At 41.5% G+C, this 14,493-nt stretch overlaps 1 protein-coding gene across 5 annotated transcripts in view; it reads right to left on the reverse strand.

Moving 5' to 3' along the window:
- Positions 1–14,493, reverse strand: part of clybl (citrate lyase beta like) — a 59,292-nt gene that overhangs the window by 649 nt on the left and 44,150 nt on the right. For 4 of the 5 annotated variants that reach the window (XM_020100767.2, XM_020100765.2, XM_069532365.1 and 1 more), the window contains 4 exons: positions 13,240–13,333; positions 12,532–12,699; positions 8,181–8,305; positions 5,018–6,932 (listed from right to left, as the gene is read on the reverse strand). In XM_020100767.2, the coding sequence (XP_019956326.2) occupies positions 6,837–6,932; positions 8,181–8,305; positions 12,532–12,699; positions 13,240–13,333 (483 nt within the window). In that variant the 3' untranslated portion in view covers positions 5,018–6,836. Of the gene's footprint in view, positions 1–5,017; positions 6,933–8,180; positions 8,306–12,531; positions 12,700–13,239; positions 13,334–14,493 lie in introns of those variants that run through there. The other variant, XM_020100766.2, reaches the window with a different exon arrangement.

A 14,493-nucleotide genomic window follows, 5' to 3' on the forward strand; every position in this document is an offset into this window, starting at 1 on the left:
TCGGAAATTTTTTTTAGTATCTTAATTATTCTAATTAATTAATTGAAATTTTACGATTGTTAGTTATTTAAATTTATACTCGAAATGTGGTTTGATTGCACGAGGTGGTAAGATACTTGTGTGTGTATCTGTGTGTGTGTTTGTTACCTGTCAGTATTTATAAAAAGGTGCAGACCTAATCTGCTTAAACGATTTAAACGACTATTCAAGTGTGTTCAATGTCCAAAATCGAGTTGAATTGTTTCTTGAATCTTGTTCAATTACAAGTTTTAACCAACACAAATGTCACTACATGTCATTTATATATTTTGTTTCAATGGGACATCTCTGATACGAGCTAATATCCGTCCCCGGCTCAGTAAAGGTGCTTCCTCTCATAAAAAGGCCTACATTAATGGAGTGCTGTATTTACGCACGATGGGTGCAAAAAAAAAAAAGCACCAGAGCACCGGACAAAGAAAAAACACTATAGCTCGAGGACCAATGAGGGGGTTTCTTTCACTTTTCAATCACTTTTAGTCGTGCCCGGGATTAAGAGAGGGCTCTTGACTCTCTCTTTCACACAGAACCAAGAGTGCTTGTCAGCAACTCGAAGGAGAAAAGGAAGAGAATAATACGTGAGTCCAGGGTTATCGTGTTTAATTGGATTAGATGGTGTCGTGTTGAAGTCCAGAGCATGACAAACAAGAGATAGAGACGGCGAGACGACGGAGGATAAATAGGCTACACACCCTGATCCAAACCAAACACCTCATCAACGAAACGCAATTATTAACAACTGTTACATTTCGTTTTTAATTTAGATTTAAGATACACGTGTGAGTATAATTGTGATCAGGAATAGTTTGTCTTGTTGTCCCTTCATAAAAATGTGTAAGTCTGAGAGCTGTGGTACTTCAGAGGTTTGTATTGTCGGGATTGTGTTGTTGGCTGTGTGCTGCGCTCATCTGTGCGTCACGCAGCGGCAGCAATAACAAGGTGCGCGCAGCTGTGTGTGCAGGTGCGCGGCCTCCACCTGCTCGACGGCACTGAGAGGGGGAGAGGGGGAGAGGGGGGAGGAAAGAGAGGAATGGAGGAAGGGAGGGAGGCTGGCGCAGATCAAAAGCTGCAGCTTTCGATTGTGCAGTGAAAAAGGAAATTATCAGCGAACTCACGTCGGTGTGTGTCGCTCAGTTTTTAACCAATGCGCATAGGAAGACAAGGCATTTTAAGACCGGAACAAATTACACGTTGGAAGTTAAAACTCTGAGAGCAGCTGCAGTTATATTTACGGTTTGGGAATATTTGAACTTTGAACTGGAGCTGACAACATGAAGTTGTTTTTCACTAGTAAAGAGCTGCAGCAAAAAAAATATGAACGCCCCAATTAAGTTTGATACGTTTGCTCAAGAAGATCGTGGATAAATACACACATAAAACTTAAAGGTGCCACTGTGGATGCGTCTTTGGAGGACGCGCGCACAGTGATTTGTTTGAGGTAAACGTGCAAAAGAAAAAGACTCAGAGAAGAGCAGGATTACAGTGACACGGACACGCAAATACTCAGAAGCACATGTATTTGCTACAGAGTGCATTGCATGAGAAAGACGCCTCCCCGGTCACTGTCAGGTGAGAGTGATGGTCTCATCCATCGCCTGTTTGCCCGCTGACCTGCTCGTTTTATGAGCTGCTGTTACTTTTTCTCTCCCCGCCCTCACACTGTCTGTGTCAGTCACTTAAACTTCCCACCGGTCTGTCCTGTCTGGTGCGTTCAGGGACAACACATAGACCTGACTCCAGCCTATATGAATATGTGACAGATACACTTGAAGATGGGAAAAAGAAAATAAAAACACTCTGCGCACTAATGCAACTAAAACACGAGAGTTAAGTCTGTTAGAATTTAAAAAAAAAACTTTATCTGCAGTCAGGTTGAAAAAGTGCCAGGTCTGACGACAGATGGACACTTGGAGTTTTAAAAAAAAGTTGCAGAGTCTCATTACCATGTCACCCTCCTCCTCCTCCCCCCCACCGACACCCTTCCGTCCCTCAGTCCTGCCAACGCGCAGACAAAGCGGCCGGGTCTTTTAGTGGTCTCCGCCGGGGCCGGTGGGTCTTTTGATCTGGGCCCGTTAAGGAGAGGACAATCTGGGGAGGGGAGGAGGGAAGGTCGTTTTTTTTTTTTTTTACGTATACTCACCCTTTAAAAGAAAAAACATAATACTCAACACATCTGAAGGAGACGTGCGTAAAGTCTAGTCAGTTTCATTTAAGCGTAATTGTTGTTTTCTCATATTAACCCTCCTGGTGAAAAACACCCGGACGTTTGAGGGAAAAACGAATCTCCGAGAGCTTAACTCTGCAAGGAGAAGGAGAGCCCTCATACAGAGGCCTGGGTAACTTTGGTGCATGAGTTAAAATAAATAATAAATACACAAAGACGCCTCCTTCTCCATCACCTGCAGGATAGGCCTGTGTGTCAGGTGGACTGCAGCTCTAAACCCTCAATATAAAGCATATCTACCTGCATGGTGCTGTGGATGAAATGTCCACATTTGACCTGCAGTGGTAAAAAAAAAACAAAAAAACTAAGCATTTCCCTCGAGAACATATTTTTTCTTTAAACCAACAAATGTGTGTTTAGACGCACTGTAAATAAAAAAAGACTTATGTCATGATATAAAGGTGGAAAGAAAAAAATAAGAGATCCTGATTCATGCCACTCAGCTCTGTCCCCCTCAGTCTGCCTTTTATTTTGCAGACGGAGACACTGCAGACAAAAGGTCTCCTCAAATGAAGTTAGTAATGGTCCACATGTGCCAGATCACTCATGCAGCACAGACAGGCCGCGCTGAATTTCATATCATGCAAACGATTAGAGTGAGAGAGAGAGAGAGAGAGAGAGAGAGAGAGAGAGAGAGAGAGAGAGAGAAGAATAAAGAAGAGGAGGTCGGACATGCGTCTGTCAGCGGAGAGGGAATAAAAATGGAGTGTGTTGAAAACGACTCGCTGTAATTTCAGAGGAATTAATCCAACAATATGGATCTAACTGGGTTTATAATGAGGACTACAACTGATAACAATAGTGGATAAATACACGTGTGCTGCCATGAAGGCTAACAGTTCATTTAGTTCAGCTTTTATGCAGATTATGCTTTCAAATTAATCCACATTTTATGTTTTTATTTTATTCTAAAATTATAGTTTTTAAAAAAGATGCAATTAGTTTCTGGATTATTCAGTATTTATTTTCAAATCATAAATTGATAAATTGAATCTGAGAAATAAAGTAAAACTATTGATTTCATTTCAATTTGAATTCTTGTCATTGTTATTTTAAGAGAAATAAATTAAAAGGAGTGAATCATTTTGTTGTGAGCGTGATAATTTCGATATTTTCAAAAATAAGTTATTACAGGACAATCACAGGCTAGTTTTTTTTTTTACTCTCTCTCGGGGGGTTATCACCATAATGTAGCCTCCCTGAAAACGTCCTCGTTCATTTCAACTGCATTCCTAAATATTGAAACAGAGTTAATTAGCTTCAACTAAATGTTTTATGTTGATCAGCTTCTGCAGCACTTCTGCTAATAGCTTTACACTTCTCAAACTGTGCTGCAGCTCCAATAACGAGGTGCATTATTGCTCCGGAATAATCTTTTTTTTTTCCTCCTTTGCTGCAATTAGTTTGTCATATATTGTCATTAGAAGTCTATTAAAACATCAAGTCATTATTTGGGGGGGGAATCCCCGGGCGGGTGGAATTAGAATAAAACCATCTCTGCCACGCGGGTCCCATTTAGATTAATGGAAAAATATGTAAAACATTTCGTTTTAATTTTCCTCTGACGGTGTTTTGCATACATGCATTTTCTCCGCCTGCGCGTGTCCCTCATAATTTATGAAAGCAATCTCGACCAGCACATTAGCGGGCTATGAAGTAACTGCTCGCAGCCTAATTGATTCCCGTCACAATTTTCGTGAGGTTATAATCGTGTTAATTGTAATTTACTCTCTCAGGGAATAAAACCGGAGAGATGTGTTTAAATAAAGGCGCCGGGCGGACTGGGAAGATTATATCAGTTCCACACATAATAGAAATGTCATGTAGAATTACACAGCGGAGGCAGACAGGGATGCATTCCTCTAATCTACAGAGATGTCATCGAAATCTTCCACTCCTCTCTCTCTCTCGCTCTTTTTTAAACTCCCAGATGTTTCTGAAGTGCAAAGTGCTGCAAAGGAAGAGAAAGAAAGCAGCTCCGTGTAAAGACCAGAGTTTGTTTCACCTTTATCCAGAGAAGAGGAGGAGGAGGAGGAGGGAGGGAGAGAAAGGCGTGGATGTGAGTGGAAATACAAAACAGCAGCAAGATTATTGGTTTGAACAAAAAAAAAAAAAAAAAGAGAGAGATAAAGCACGTGGCTCATTTGAACACCTACAGGATGTTGTGTTCTGTTAAAATATAAACTGGCCAAATGATTTCCTGATCATCCTTATTTTCTCTCTCTGCCTCTGCAGGATGCCCCGGAGCTGCTTCCTCTGCTTTGAGATCTTGCTTCCTGTTTGTGGGGGGACACCTGTTGGTGCAGAGCAGCTTGGAAAAGCCAAGTTGTCCCCATCAGACTCATCTCCGTCCCCAGTGTAGTCACCCGGTGAGCCTGTGTTCAGCCCTGAGCTGGATACTGAGGAAACATGGGGTCTGAGAGTGATTTTCTGAGGCCTTTCATGTGCTCGGACTCATGCAAGGGGATTTGATAAACATTCGAGGGGTCAAATGTTTTGTAATTACAATCATCTCAAAGCCTGACAAATAAATGCTGCGGTTTGAAAACATAAAATACGATAAGTAGCTTTCATTTTTAAAAATAGATTCCTTTAAGAAAAGATCTAAGCCATGTTTTAATTGTTTAACAACATGAATCTGCCAGTACTTTAAATTACTCATGCAGGATTTGAAGCATTTGAAACTCGTCCATTCATTTCAGATTGCAACAACATGAAGCTAAATGATAAAATAATTGAATAAAATAGCCACAGTTAAAATTCAATCAAAACCCTTAGTTTCATTTAATGTCAAAACAACAACAGTATATATGATGATCTATAAGTTACGATTTAAACATCCAGTACAGGCTACAAGTAAAAGAAACATCCTTTTCAAATATTTTACCATTCAAGTCCGACAAGTTCAAGATATGACATGATGTCCTACATCTACGCTGCAGAGCCTCACAAAGTGGCTCCACCCAAAAATAACGCTACACACGTAAAACAGCGTTTTTTTGTCTCCACCGGCACCAGGGTGTAGATTTGGCGAAAATCAAACAAAAGCCGAAATCGTGACAGAAAAAAAAGTGTGGCGTCTGTGAGAGACATATGTGGCCTAATGCCAGAGAGACAGCTTACTGTTCTGGGGTTTGGATGGTTGCAGGAGTGGTTTCGATCTTTTTTTTTTGTCTGGCCTGGCCTGGCACAGATCACAGTCCTGCCCCAGACACAATAGATCATACAGTAGGGGAGAGAGAGAGAGAGAGGGGGAGAGAGACAGAGGGAGAGAGAGATGAGTGGATGAGGTGGGTAGGGGAGGTATGGTGCCTTTCATTACCATGGTCACCAATGGCACTATTAACCATTCAACACCCCCCCAATTATCCTCCCATCCACAGTCAAGAGAGACAAAGCCTCGGTCCTGGTCTGCTGGAGCAACATGGCCACTAATCTGTCTCACTCCAACATCACACCCACCTCTCTGTCTCTGGGAGTCACATGTGCACGACTGCACGGAGCCTCGTCACACTTTTGTTTGAGAACAACAAACTGGTTCAGCTCATTTTTCATAATCACCGTTTCTAAAATGAAGCAAATGCTGATTAACAGGTGAATTCGCAGAGAAGCAATGGCTGCAAATCCAAGTTCAACTTTTTGTGTGTGTGTGTGCTAAATGAGAGGCCGGGTGAAGAATACCGCCGCAGCATGTGTATGCATGCAGTGTTTATTTTTCGTGCAGGTCATGGTGTGTCTGACGCCGCACGCCTTCTCCATCAAGACCACAGGCTCGCAGCTTCCACAGAGCGAGCTGCATGTCTTTACCAAGGAGACTGACACAAAAAAGCTAAATCGTGAGTTAACACACTTCCATCTGCAGTTCTTTTTTGGGGGGGTTTTTTCAGCGAGCAGGACTTTGATGTTTGTGAGTTAGGCCCTGGGCGGGGGGGATGAGGCCCGACTGGAAGACTGGGGCCCAATGAATAGATCAACAACAGTGGCTTGTTGTGTTTGTTTACCCTTTCGCCCAGCTGCCCGGACCATGGAGATGCAAGAGCATTCATCATGACTTAGAAGAGATGGAACGCATAGACACACACACACTAATACACACACTAATACACACACACACACACACACACACAAATACACACACACACACTAATACACAGGAGAGTGTCTTGATGGTGCTCACACTGCCAAGAAAGTGCCTGCACATGGGCAATAATCTTCAACGCTTGGTTTCCAAAGGTTTTTCTGTTGGTGTTCACTTCATGCAGAGTTTAGATTCATGAATACATTTCAGTGTGTATAGTCGTAAAGTAAATGGACCTCGGCAGAAAAAAAGTGAAACTTCACTGCAACTCCCATAGAACACAAATGAACTGAATGGGATATATTTCAACAATTGTAAAAAAACTTAAATTAACACCAAACATTCCCACTCTGACGTCAGGCAACAAAGTCAAGTTGTTGAAAAATACTCCTTTTTTGTCGCAACATTTTTTCAGTCCCCTTTGACCTCTGCGGTCCTCGATTTAGTGGTGTGTGTGTGTGGTTCCTCCCGTTTTGGTCCCATCCCAAATTCGTGTTATTTCTCCGGCACCGCAGTGGAGAGGGTTATGATGTTCTGCGCCTGCTTCAGCGAGGGCATGTCAATCATGCTGCCGCGGAAGGTGAACGCACCCTGAACAGGTTTGCCACAGGGCCAAGAGCAGAGAGAGAAATGTTAGAGACCAGACACTCACAGTAAATGCACTTGTAAATATTCTCTGATTGATGATGATGAAGTAGATCGCTGGATAAAAACACAGCCAGATAAATCATGAGTCATATTTTGATTGTGAGGATTTATCATCATGTTTTTGAATTTTAGACTTTAATGGTTATATATAATATATGATAAACTATGAAACAAGCATTCATTTCAAAAAAGGAAGCAGGAGAAGAAATTGTTTGAATTATAACATATTTTGGAATAAAGTAGTATTTTGAGGTCAGGAGTGAATATTTGTCTTTTTTCTCTAAGGCAGAATATCCAGAATCCTCAACTCAGAAATACAGTCAATAGCTGGAGGTGAGAATTATGAAAAGCAAGCACCTGTCGTGTTGTAAGACAAAGAGACTGACCCTGCTCACTGTTCAAACCATTACACACACACACACACCACGGCAGAGGGATGGGTAGGATATGAATCCCTCGGGCGATGCTTAGTAGGAGCAGCCCTGGCAGGGAGAGAGGTGTGGGCAGATTGTGTATTACCTCAGCAGATAGCCCACAGAGCTCAACACATAGGATCCAACCATGCACTAAATTAGGAACAATAATATTGTACACTTAATTTGCTCAACCCCCCCTCCCTCATCTCCTGTGATGTGTCTGAGAGTTACCCAGGGGTGTACAGTATGTATTCTCTGGAACTACAGAGGTGTGTGAGGACACACAAAGGATCGGGCTGAGTCCCAGAACAGAGAGAGAGAGAGCGACAGGGAGACCCTTGTCATCAGAACACACAACCAGCACAAATACGGTGTAATGCTGGAGATGCACATTTGAGAAAGATTTGTGTACAATAAAATCTCCTGGATATTCTTAGTATGTCAAGGACTGAATCTGTATATCTTTTAACTATTTTGGAGGAATGCACTGTTTTATTTGGGAATTAAATGGTGTTGTAGTCTTTGTAAAATGACTGGAAAAATCAAATAAACAAAAAGAGCAAATGCAGCAAAGTAACTTTTTGACTTGTCTGCACATTCTGCAGAAGCAAAATGGCGAATAATCAAACCACCTTTCAAGTCATGTATGTTGATGTCTACCTTATTTCCTTCTCCTGGCTACTTAAGATCAAAATATTAATATATAAGAGAATAAATGCATTTTTTATTTCCAAAATTGTGTGATTTTCACTTTTGGCCAATATGTAAATTTTACCTTGCCCTCCTTTTGATGTTGGTCAAAGGCAGCAATGAGCTCTTTGGCCCACTGGACCCTCTCCTGACTGGGGGAGAACTCTTCCTGTACAGCCTGGATCTGCCCTGGGTGGATCACCTGCTTACCTGCACACAGAAAGGGAAATTTAGATTTGATTAAATACAGGAGCAATTATGCTTTCACTTGCTGGCAGAGAGGAATTAAAAACACAGTTTGCACCATTGTAAACTGTTGCAACAAAGAAAAAATTAAAGATTTCTGAGAATGGGGATGGATTTCTGCTAAGAGGGTGCTGATCATATAGAGGAAGGAGACAGAGGAAATGCACAAGGAACAAACTGTATATGTGTGAGTCTTTTCAGTGCCACTGAATTGAATCAGAGACATCATGAAGGATATCAAGTGTCTCCTCTCTAGTCTCAGCCCTGCTGTCAAGGAGACTCTGCTGATTACCCAGTTTGGCTTTAATATGTGACAGAGCAGCACACTGATGGAGACGAGAACAGCTTATTTGTGTGTTGACGCACGAAAGCAGAGGCGCACAAATAAACAAGACACACAACATAACACAAGTCAAGTAAATCATATAGAAAATGCCAATGAGGTTAAACAAAATCGAACAACATTCATGGCATGTTCATGTAAATGATAAAGCTAATTTAAACTGTTAAAAGAAAATAATTTTTATATTACATATATTGTCCATAGGTTGAGGATATAAATATATTTCAATAGTTGCACAGTTTCTTTACAGAAATGACATCTTGTCTGAAACTGAAGCCCAACATGGAGTTAAGGCTCTGACACAATCTTCAACCCCCTCCTTCTCTTCTGCTCCTGTTCCCTCAGTTAAATGTGGGCGAACGCCACAGACATAATCCCATGTACATTTGCAGATCAAACTTGTAGTGATAAGTTAAGGTTATGAAATGTCTGGTGAGAACGACGGCTCAGCGGCAGCCAGCAGGAACTCGACACTTTAGGGCTTAGCACTGTCGCCGACAACAAATCCTTCAAGGTGGCTAAGCAGGCGGGCAGCACGGGCGAAACGGAAAAAAAAATTTGCCAGGGAGATGGGAGGAGAAGAGGAGAGGTGAGGAGGGGAGAAGAGGAGGAGAAGATGAGGGGAGGCAAGACAGGAGAGGAAAGGGGAGGAGAGAATCCACTCCCTTCATCCAGCTCCGTTCACCCCAGTTAACCTCAGAAAAACACACACCACAGTTACACAATCAACACGGTGCAGGTAAATGCTAGAACAATAACTGGTGAGAGAGTTTATTTAATTAACTACAATTCAAATTACAAAGAGATTCGTTTAAGGGATGTTAGCGTGAGACAAAATGTGTTGTGGGTCACTGTAAATGCACGATGGAGGATTTGTGTGTTTGTGTTAGACTGTAACTCAGGTCTAGAGCATTCGGACAGCGGGGCACACGCAGCCCCACAAGATAATTTGATCAAACCAACGAGACAAAAAAAGCAGCACAGAAGTACAAAATAATTATGACGGGAATTGACTTTCTCTGGGGTAGAATAAGGTTCTGCTCCTGTCAGGTCACAGTCAAGGTCAACGAAACAGACGTAGCCATCACACGCAGTTCTTTGTTGTTGGGGTAAAATTGTCAGTGTGCAGTTTGCAGGGATACTGCACACATCCTTCAGTAGCCTTCAGAAGACCATATTCTGACAAAGACAATGTTACAGAGCCAGGTTTTGTAGTGAGCAAGCTAATAGGTTCAGAAGGGGAATTTGTGAATGAGTGCCTTGTTGCTGCTGGAACCAGACAAAGTAAAATGGTTCTAATGTCTCAAAACAGCGTCCCAGGGTGAGGTACTGATGCAGCACAAGATACTGAATAACAATGAAGGGGACTGCAAAAAAAAAATCTAGTTTTTCCCCATTGGCCTGTGATTAAACAACATGACAAACGCCGCACAGCTAGCCACTTTTGTGCGTGCGATTACTGCCAAGTTTGATTCCAGAGAGGAATTCCTGACTTTGCGAGCCATATGAGGCGCTGACGAAAAGGTGAGGATTTGTTTGAGCAAGTTATTTTGGCTAAAACCAGCCGTGAACTGCATCATCATCACCTGACACCAGTCTCCTTGTCAAAAAGAGAAGCAGCTCCAGTCATTGCATCAGCGAGGTTAGTGTGATATACGTGTTCAATAATTTAGTATGGCCCGCGAAGGATGTTATAAAAATTGAAATGGCCCTTGATGGGGAAAAAGGTTGGCCCCCTGCTGTCCCTGCACATTTTCTGTTGAACAAACAGCCTAAGGACTCCCCAGGGCCACAGTATGTGTGTGTGTGTGTGTGTGTGTGTGTGTGTGTGTGTGTGTGTGTGTGTGTGTGTGCACATCTTCTTGTTTGCATTATTAAATGATATCAATATTGGAGTATTTCTCCAACTTTTTCCATGTGAAAACTCTTTCACGGCAATAAACTGAGTGTGGTTGTTGCATCCTGAGATGAATGAGGCAAGAGGAGTGTTTATTCTCTCCTCTGCCACCTGTTTTATCTTGTGTGTGTGTATGTGTGTGTGTGTGTGGGAGGACAGGAGAATGACTGAGTGAAGAGACACAGACAGGGTGATTCAGGTGCCCTCAGTCACAACCCATTGGTTTTCTTGAAATGCATCACTCATGCCCTCCAGCCAATCCTGGCCTGCCATGTGGTGCTGGCATCTCATTGGAGGATAGCTATTTAGCAAAGTGCTCTCAGGCGAATGATAGGCAGGGTCCCGGGGATGGTAAGTGAAATGCACTCCCTGAAAACAGAGGATTTTGTCAAACTATCTTAAATTTGCAGAAGGCAAAGATATTTACTAGGATCATTGAGTACACAGTGTAAGGTAATTATGAAATGAATTTGCAGCACTATTAAATATTCAAAATGTACAATCCTCCTTCACAGATTAGATGTCAAGGTTATCTCTGGGCGCCTTCACACTATCCTGTGAACCAGTAAGAAACACCAGTTTTTGTGTGCTCTGAACTCTAATGGGTACTGTATGCGGCTTAGGCAGTGCCAGGGTCAATTACTGCACAGGTAGAAGCTTTTGGCTGCACCTTATTAATGCTTAAGCACACTCAGGCCAGTAATAGCCACAAAGATTATACTGTACAGAGTGCCCATGGCTTGTAAGCCACTTATCCAGAGCTTTGAATGGCACTTTCCATATCAAATCTGACCACTTATTTCATAGAGCGGCAGCCAGCGTTTGTTAGCTTTTTATACACGTTACCATGTGTGGACAACACCTTGTGCTTTTCTTCTGTTTACACAAATTATTCTGATTAGCGCTAGTATTAGGAGAACAGAGGAATATATATATAAACTATTTACATTTAGTTTTGAGGTTGATGCATCGCTTAAAAGATGAAAAATCTTGAATTTCATTGGGTAAATATTTTGTTACAGAACTGCTAAAAATAACCATGTTAAATTGCATGACAAGTGCTGAGTCATGATGTAAACACACACTCACACAGGCCTACAGCACCAAGGGTGGCATATGAGGTCATCTGGAAAATCAGTTTGTGTATGAGACGGCAAGTCGCTGAGATGATGTGATGATATTGAGTGCAGGTTCATGTGTGTGTGTCCAGAGCAGTGCAACAAGGAGTGTCTGCTCAGAGATTCTCGACTTGACTTTGAACCAACTATCTCTTTCACTCCATCTCTTTCCAATGTGAAACCTGACTAATGCTTAACGTTGTGTCTTCTGTTCAATCATCCCACAATGAAAAACAACCTTACAGCACAATAACAAAACAATATATACTGAAGTGTAGTTAGTTTTCTGGGTTGACTCCCCTGGAAATTCTGAATTAATCATTTTTCACGGGATGAAAATATCAGAACAAATACATCTCATTTATTGAATGAAAAGTGTTATATCCACTTGAAACAGCTGTCCTGCCCTCTGTGGTCTGTTCCATGCAGTCTGCATGGCAGATACACACATGCACGCATACACACATTCTTAAAGCGTTGCATGGCAACAGAGACACAGAGTGCCACCACATTGTGCTAATAGCTGCCTGTAATCATACTTGTATGCAGGTACACAAAGCAGGTGACCTGAGTTCACAATACAGACACGAAACAATTCATGACAAGAAACCAGAGAAATGTCAGACGAGCAAATCACTTCAGCATCAACAAAAGCACTAAAAAGATAAAGACAGGCAACTGCTTTTAAAACCACAAACGATGTGCAGTACAAGTATATACAGAACCATTAAAAAGACAAAAGATGTTTAGCATCCTCCCACATTTAAAAATATTTAACTTTGATCAACTAACTAATTTCTTCTTTGATTAGAGTAGAGAGTGGAAAGTTTACCTGTGAAGCCCATGAGAGCTCCCTCTCTGGCCTGCTGCCTCAGCCCCTCCACATCTTTGTAGTCAATATAGACCAGATCGATGGCCTGTAGCCCAAATGCTTTGGTGGTCACCACCACCTTCTGTCTGGCATAAAGGAGCTCCTTGGCATCCTTTGTCCGTGTGGCACCTCAAGGAAAAGTAGGTGAAATACCGGATAATTTAAAAATTGAATACAAAGACTTTACCTGAAAGATTTAGTCACTAAAGAGTGAGTCTTTACAACTCAAACATCTGAAATGTGACCCTAAATACACAATGTATTTTGTGGGATTTTAGATGCTTAAAAAAAGTTTGAAACCACTGGTTTAATCCTTAACAACTTTGTTCTATTATCAATTGTGTAAAAATTGCAATATTTAAAAAATAACTAATAAAGAAAGGTCTTCAATAGAAGCACTTAAGTATCTCAAAATTGTACTTAGCAAACAGTACTTGACTATGACAAGATGCATCAAAAGATGGATCATCATTTTCAGTTTCACCACTTCTTTTTAAAACAGACCTAACCATGGGTTAAACTGACTGCAAATTAACTTTAAAAATAGATAATGATATAAACACAGCTGTTCATGTTTAGACTGTTGTTTATTATATTGTCCTGCATGGAGGAGAATAGCACAACTGTGCTCTAACAGAGGAAATGTTAACCTGGAGGTGTAACAGCTACCTATGCTGGCACAGAAGTCATCAGAGCCAAACACCACGCCGTCATGGTGGAGACCAGCACTGGGAGCAAGTCGACGGATTTCCTCACACACCGCCTGGAGAGAGCATACGAATATTAGCATAATACAGGCCCACTAAAGTGACACAGATGCAAAGGGGGGGGGGGGATTGTTGGACATCTTGGCATAAATACTGCGGAGGAAATCTAATTATGCCCCAATATTCCTACAGTGGTTCAAACAGCCTGGTTTCCGTGTTTCCTTTGCAGGCACAGAAGCATCCAACATGCACATCATCACACTCTATTCTCTCTAACAAATACGCCGATAAGAACATATCTGTCAAACCCATAACCTCCACCAGCTTTCTCTCCATGGTGAGCATCTCCAGATGCCTCTTATGTCGTAGATATCCAAAGACACTGTTACGAAGGGTTGGAAATCGAAACTCAGTACTTTTGGCATTTCCCATTGGGTCAGACCTTCCACCGTGTTCACTTATTCTACAACCATATATTTCCTGATGTGAATGGTACTTTGGCTTATTACCTCCGCGAAGGAGATCATGTTTTCAGCCTGGTCCATCGGTTGTTTGGTTTGATTGTCAACAGCTATACGCAAAAAAGCACATGTCACATTTCCTGGAAACTTGCTGGAAGGATATTATTTGGGCCAAGAAAAAAGACATTCAGACGAGCGAGTCGAGGAAATCCTTTGAGACAGGGCGTTGCTTTGACATTTTCACAGATTTCCCAGGTACTAATTTACCGATCTTACTTGTAGCTGAGATAAAATGGCTTCAGTTTAGATGTATCTTCAATTGTTTTAAAACTATGTCCAAATAATCATGAATTGGTGAAGATTTTAAGGGGACTATTTTGGAGGAGGTATGTGTGCTACTGATTATCATTCAAGTTAGAGACTGTATTAGGGTTAGGAAGAGATCATTTTATTATTTCATAACATTTTGTGTAAAAGCATGAATACGAATGCATGCTTTATATTTCTACAATAAGATTTAGCAGGAATGATTTTTATGTTTTTCAAAAAGTAGATGCCGAAATAAATCTGTACTGAAAAACAAGCTATATTGCTAAGATAAAACTAATGACCACAATTACTTATAAATAATGACCGTTAACTAAATAAATCAATAAAATCTGGAATGCAACCGTCTGCGGTGCAGAGTGTGAAACAATAAAAACACGTCTCCTTCTTTTGTTGGCCTCCAAATTAATTTTGCCACTAGCTGTGCA

Source organism: Paralichthys olivaceus, chromosome 10 (assembly GCF_024713975.1).
Source record: "Paralichthys olivaceus isolate ysfri-2021 chromosome 10, ASM2471397v2, whole genome shotgun sequence".
In the NCBI taxonomy this organism is placed as follows: domain Eukaryota; kingdom Metazoa; phylum Chordata; class Actinopteri; order Pleuronectiformes; family Paralichthyidae; genus Paralichthys; species Paralichthys olivaceus.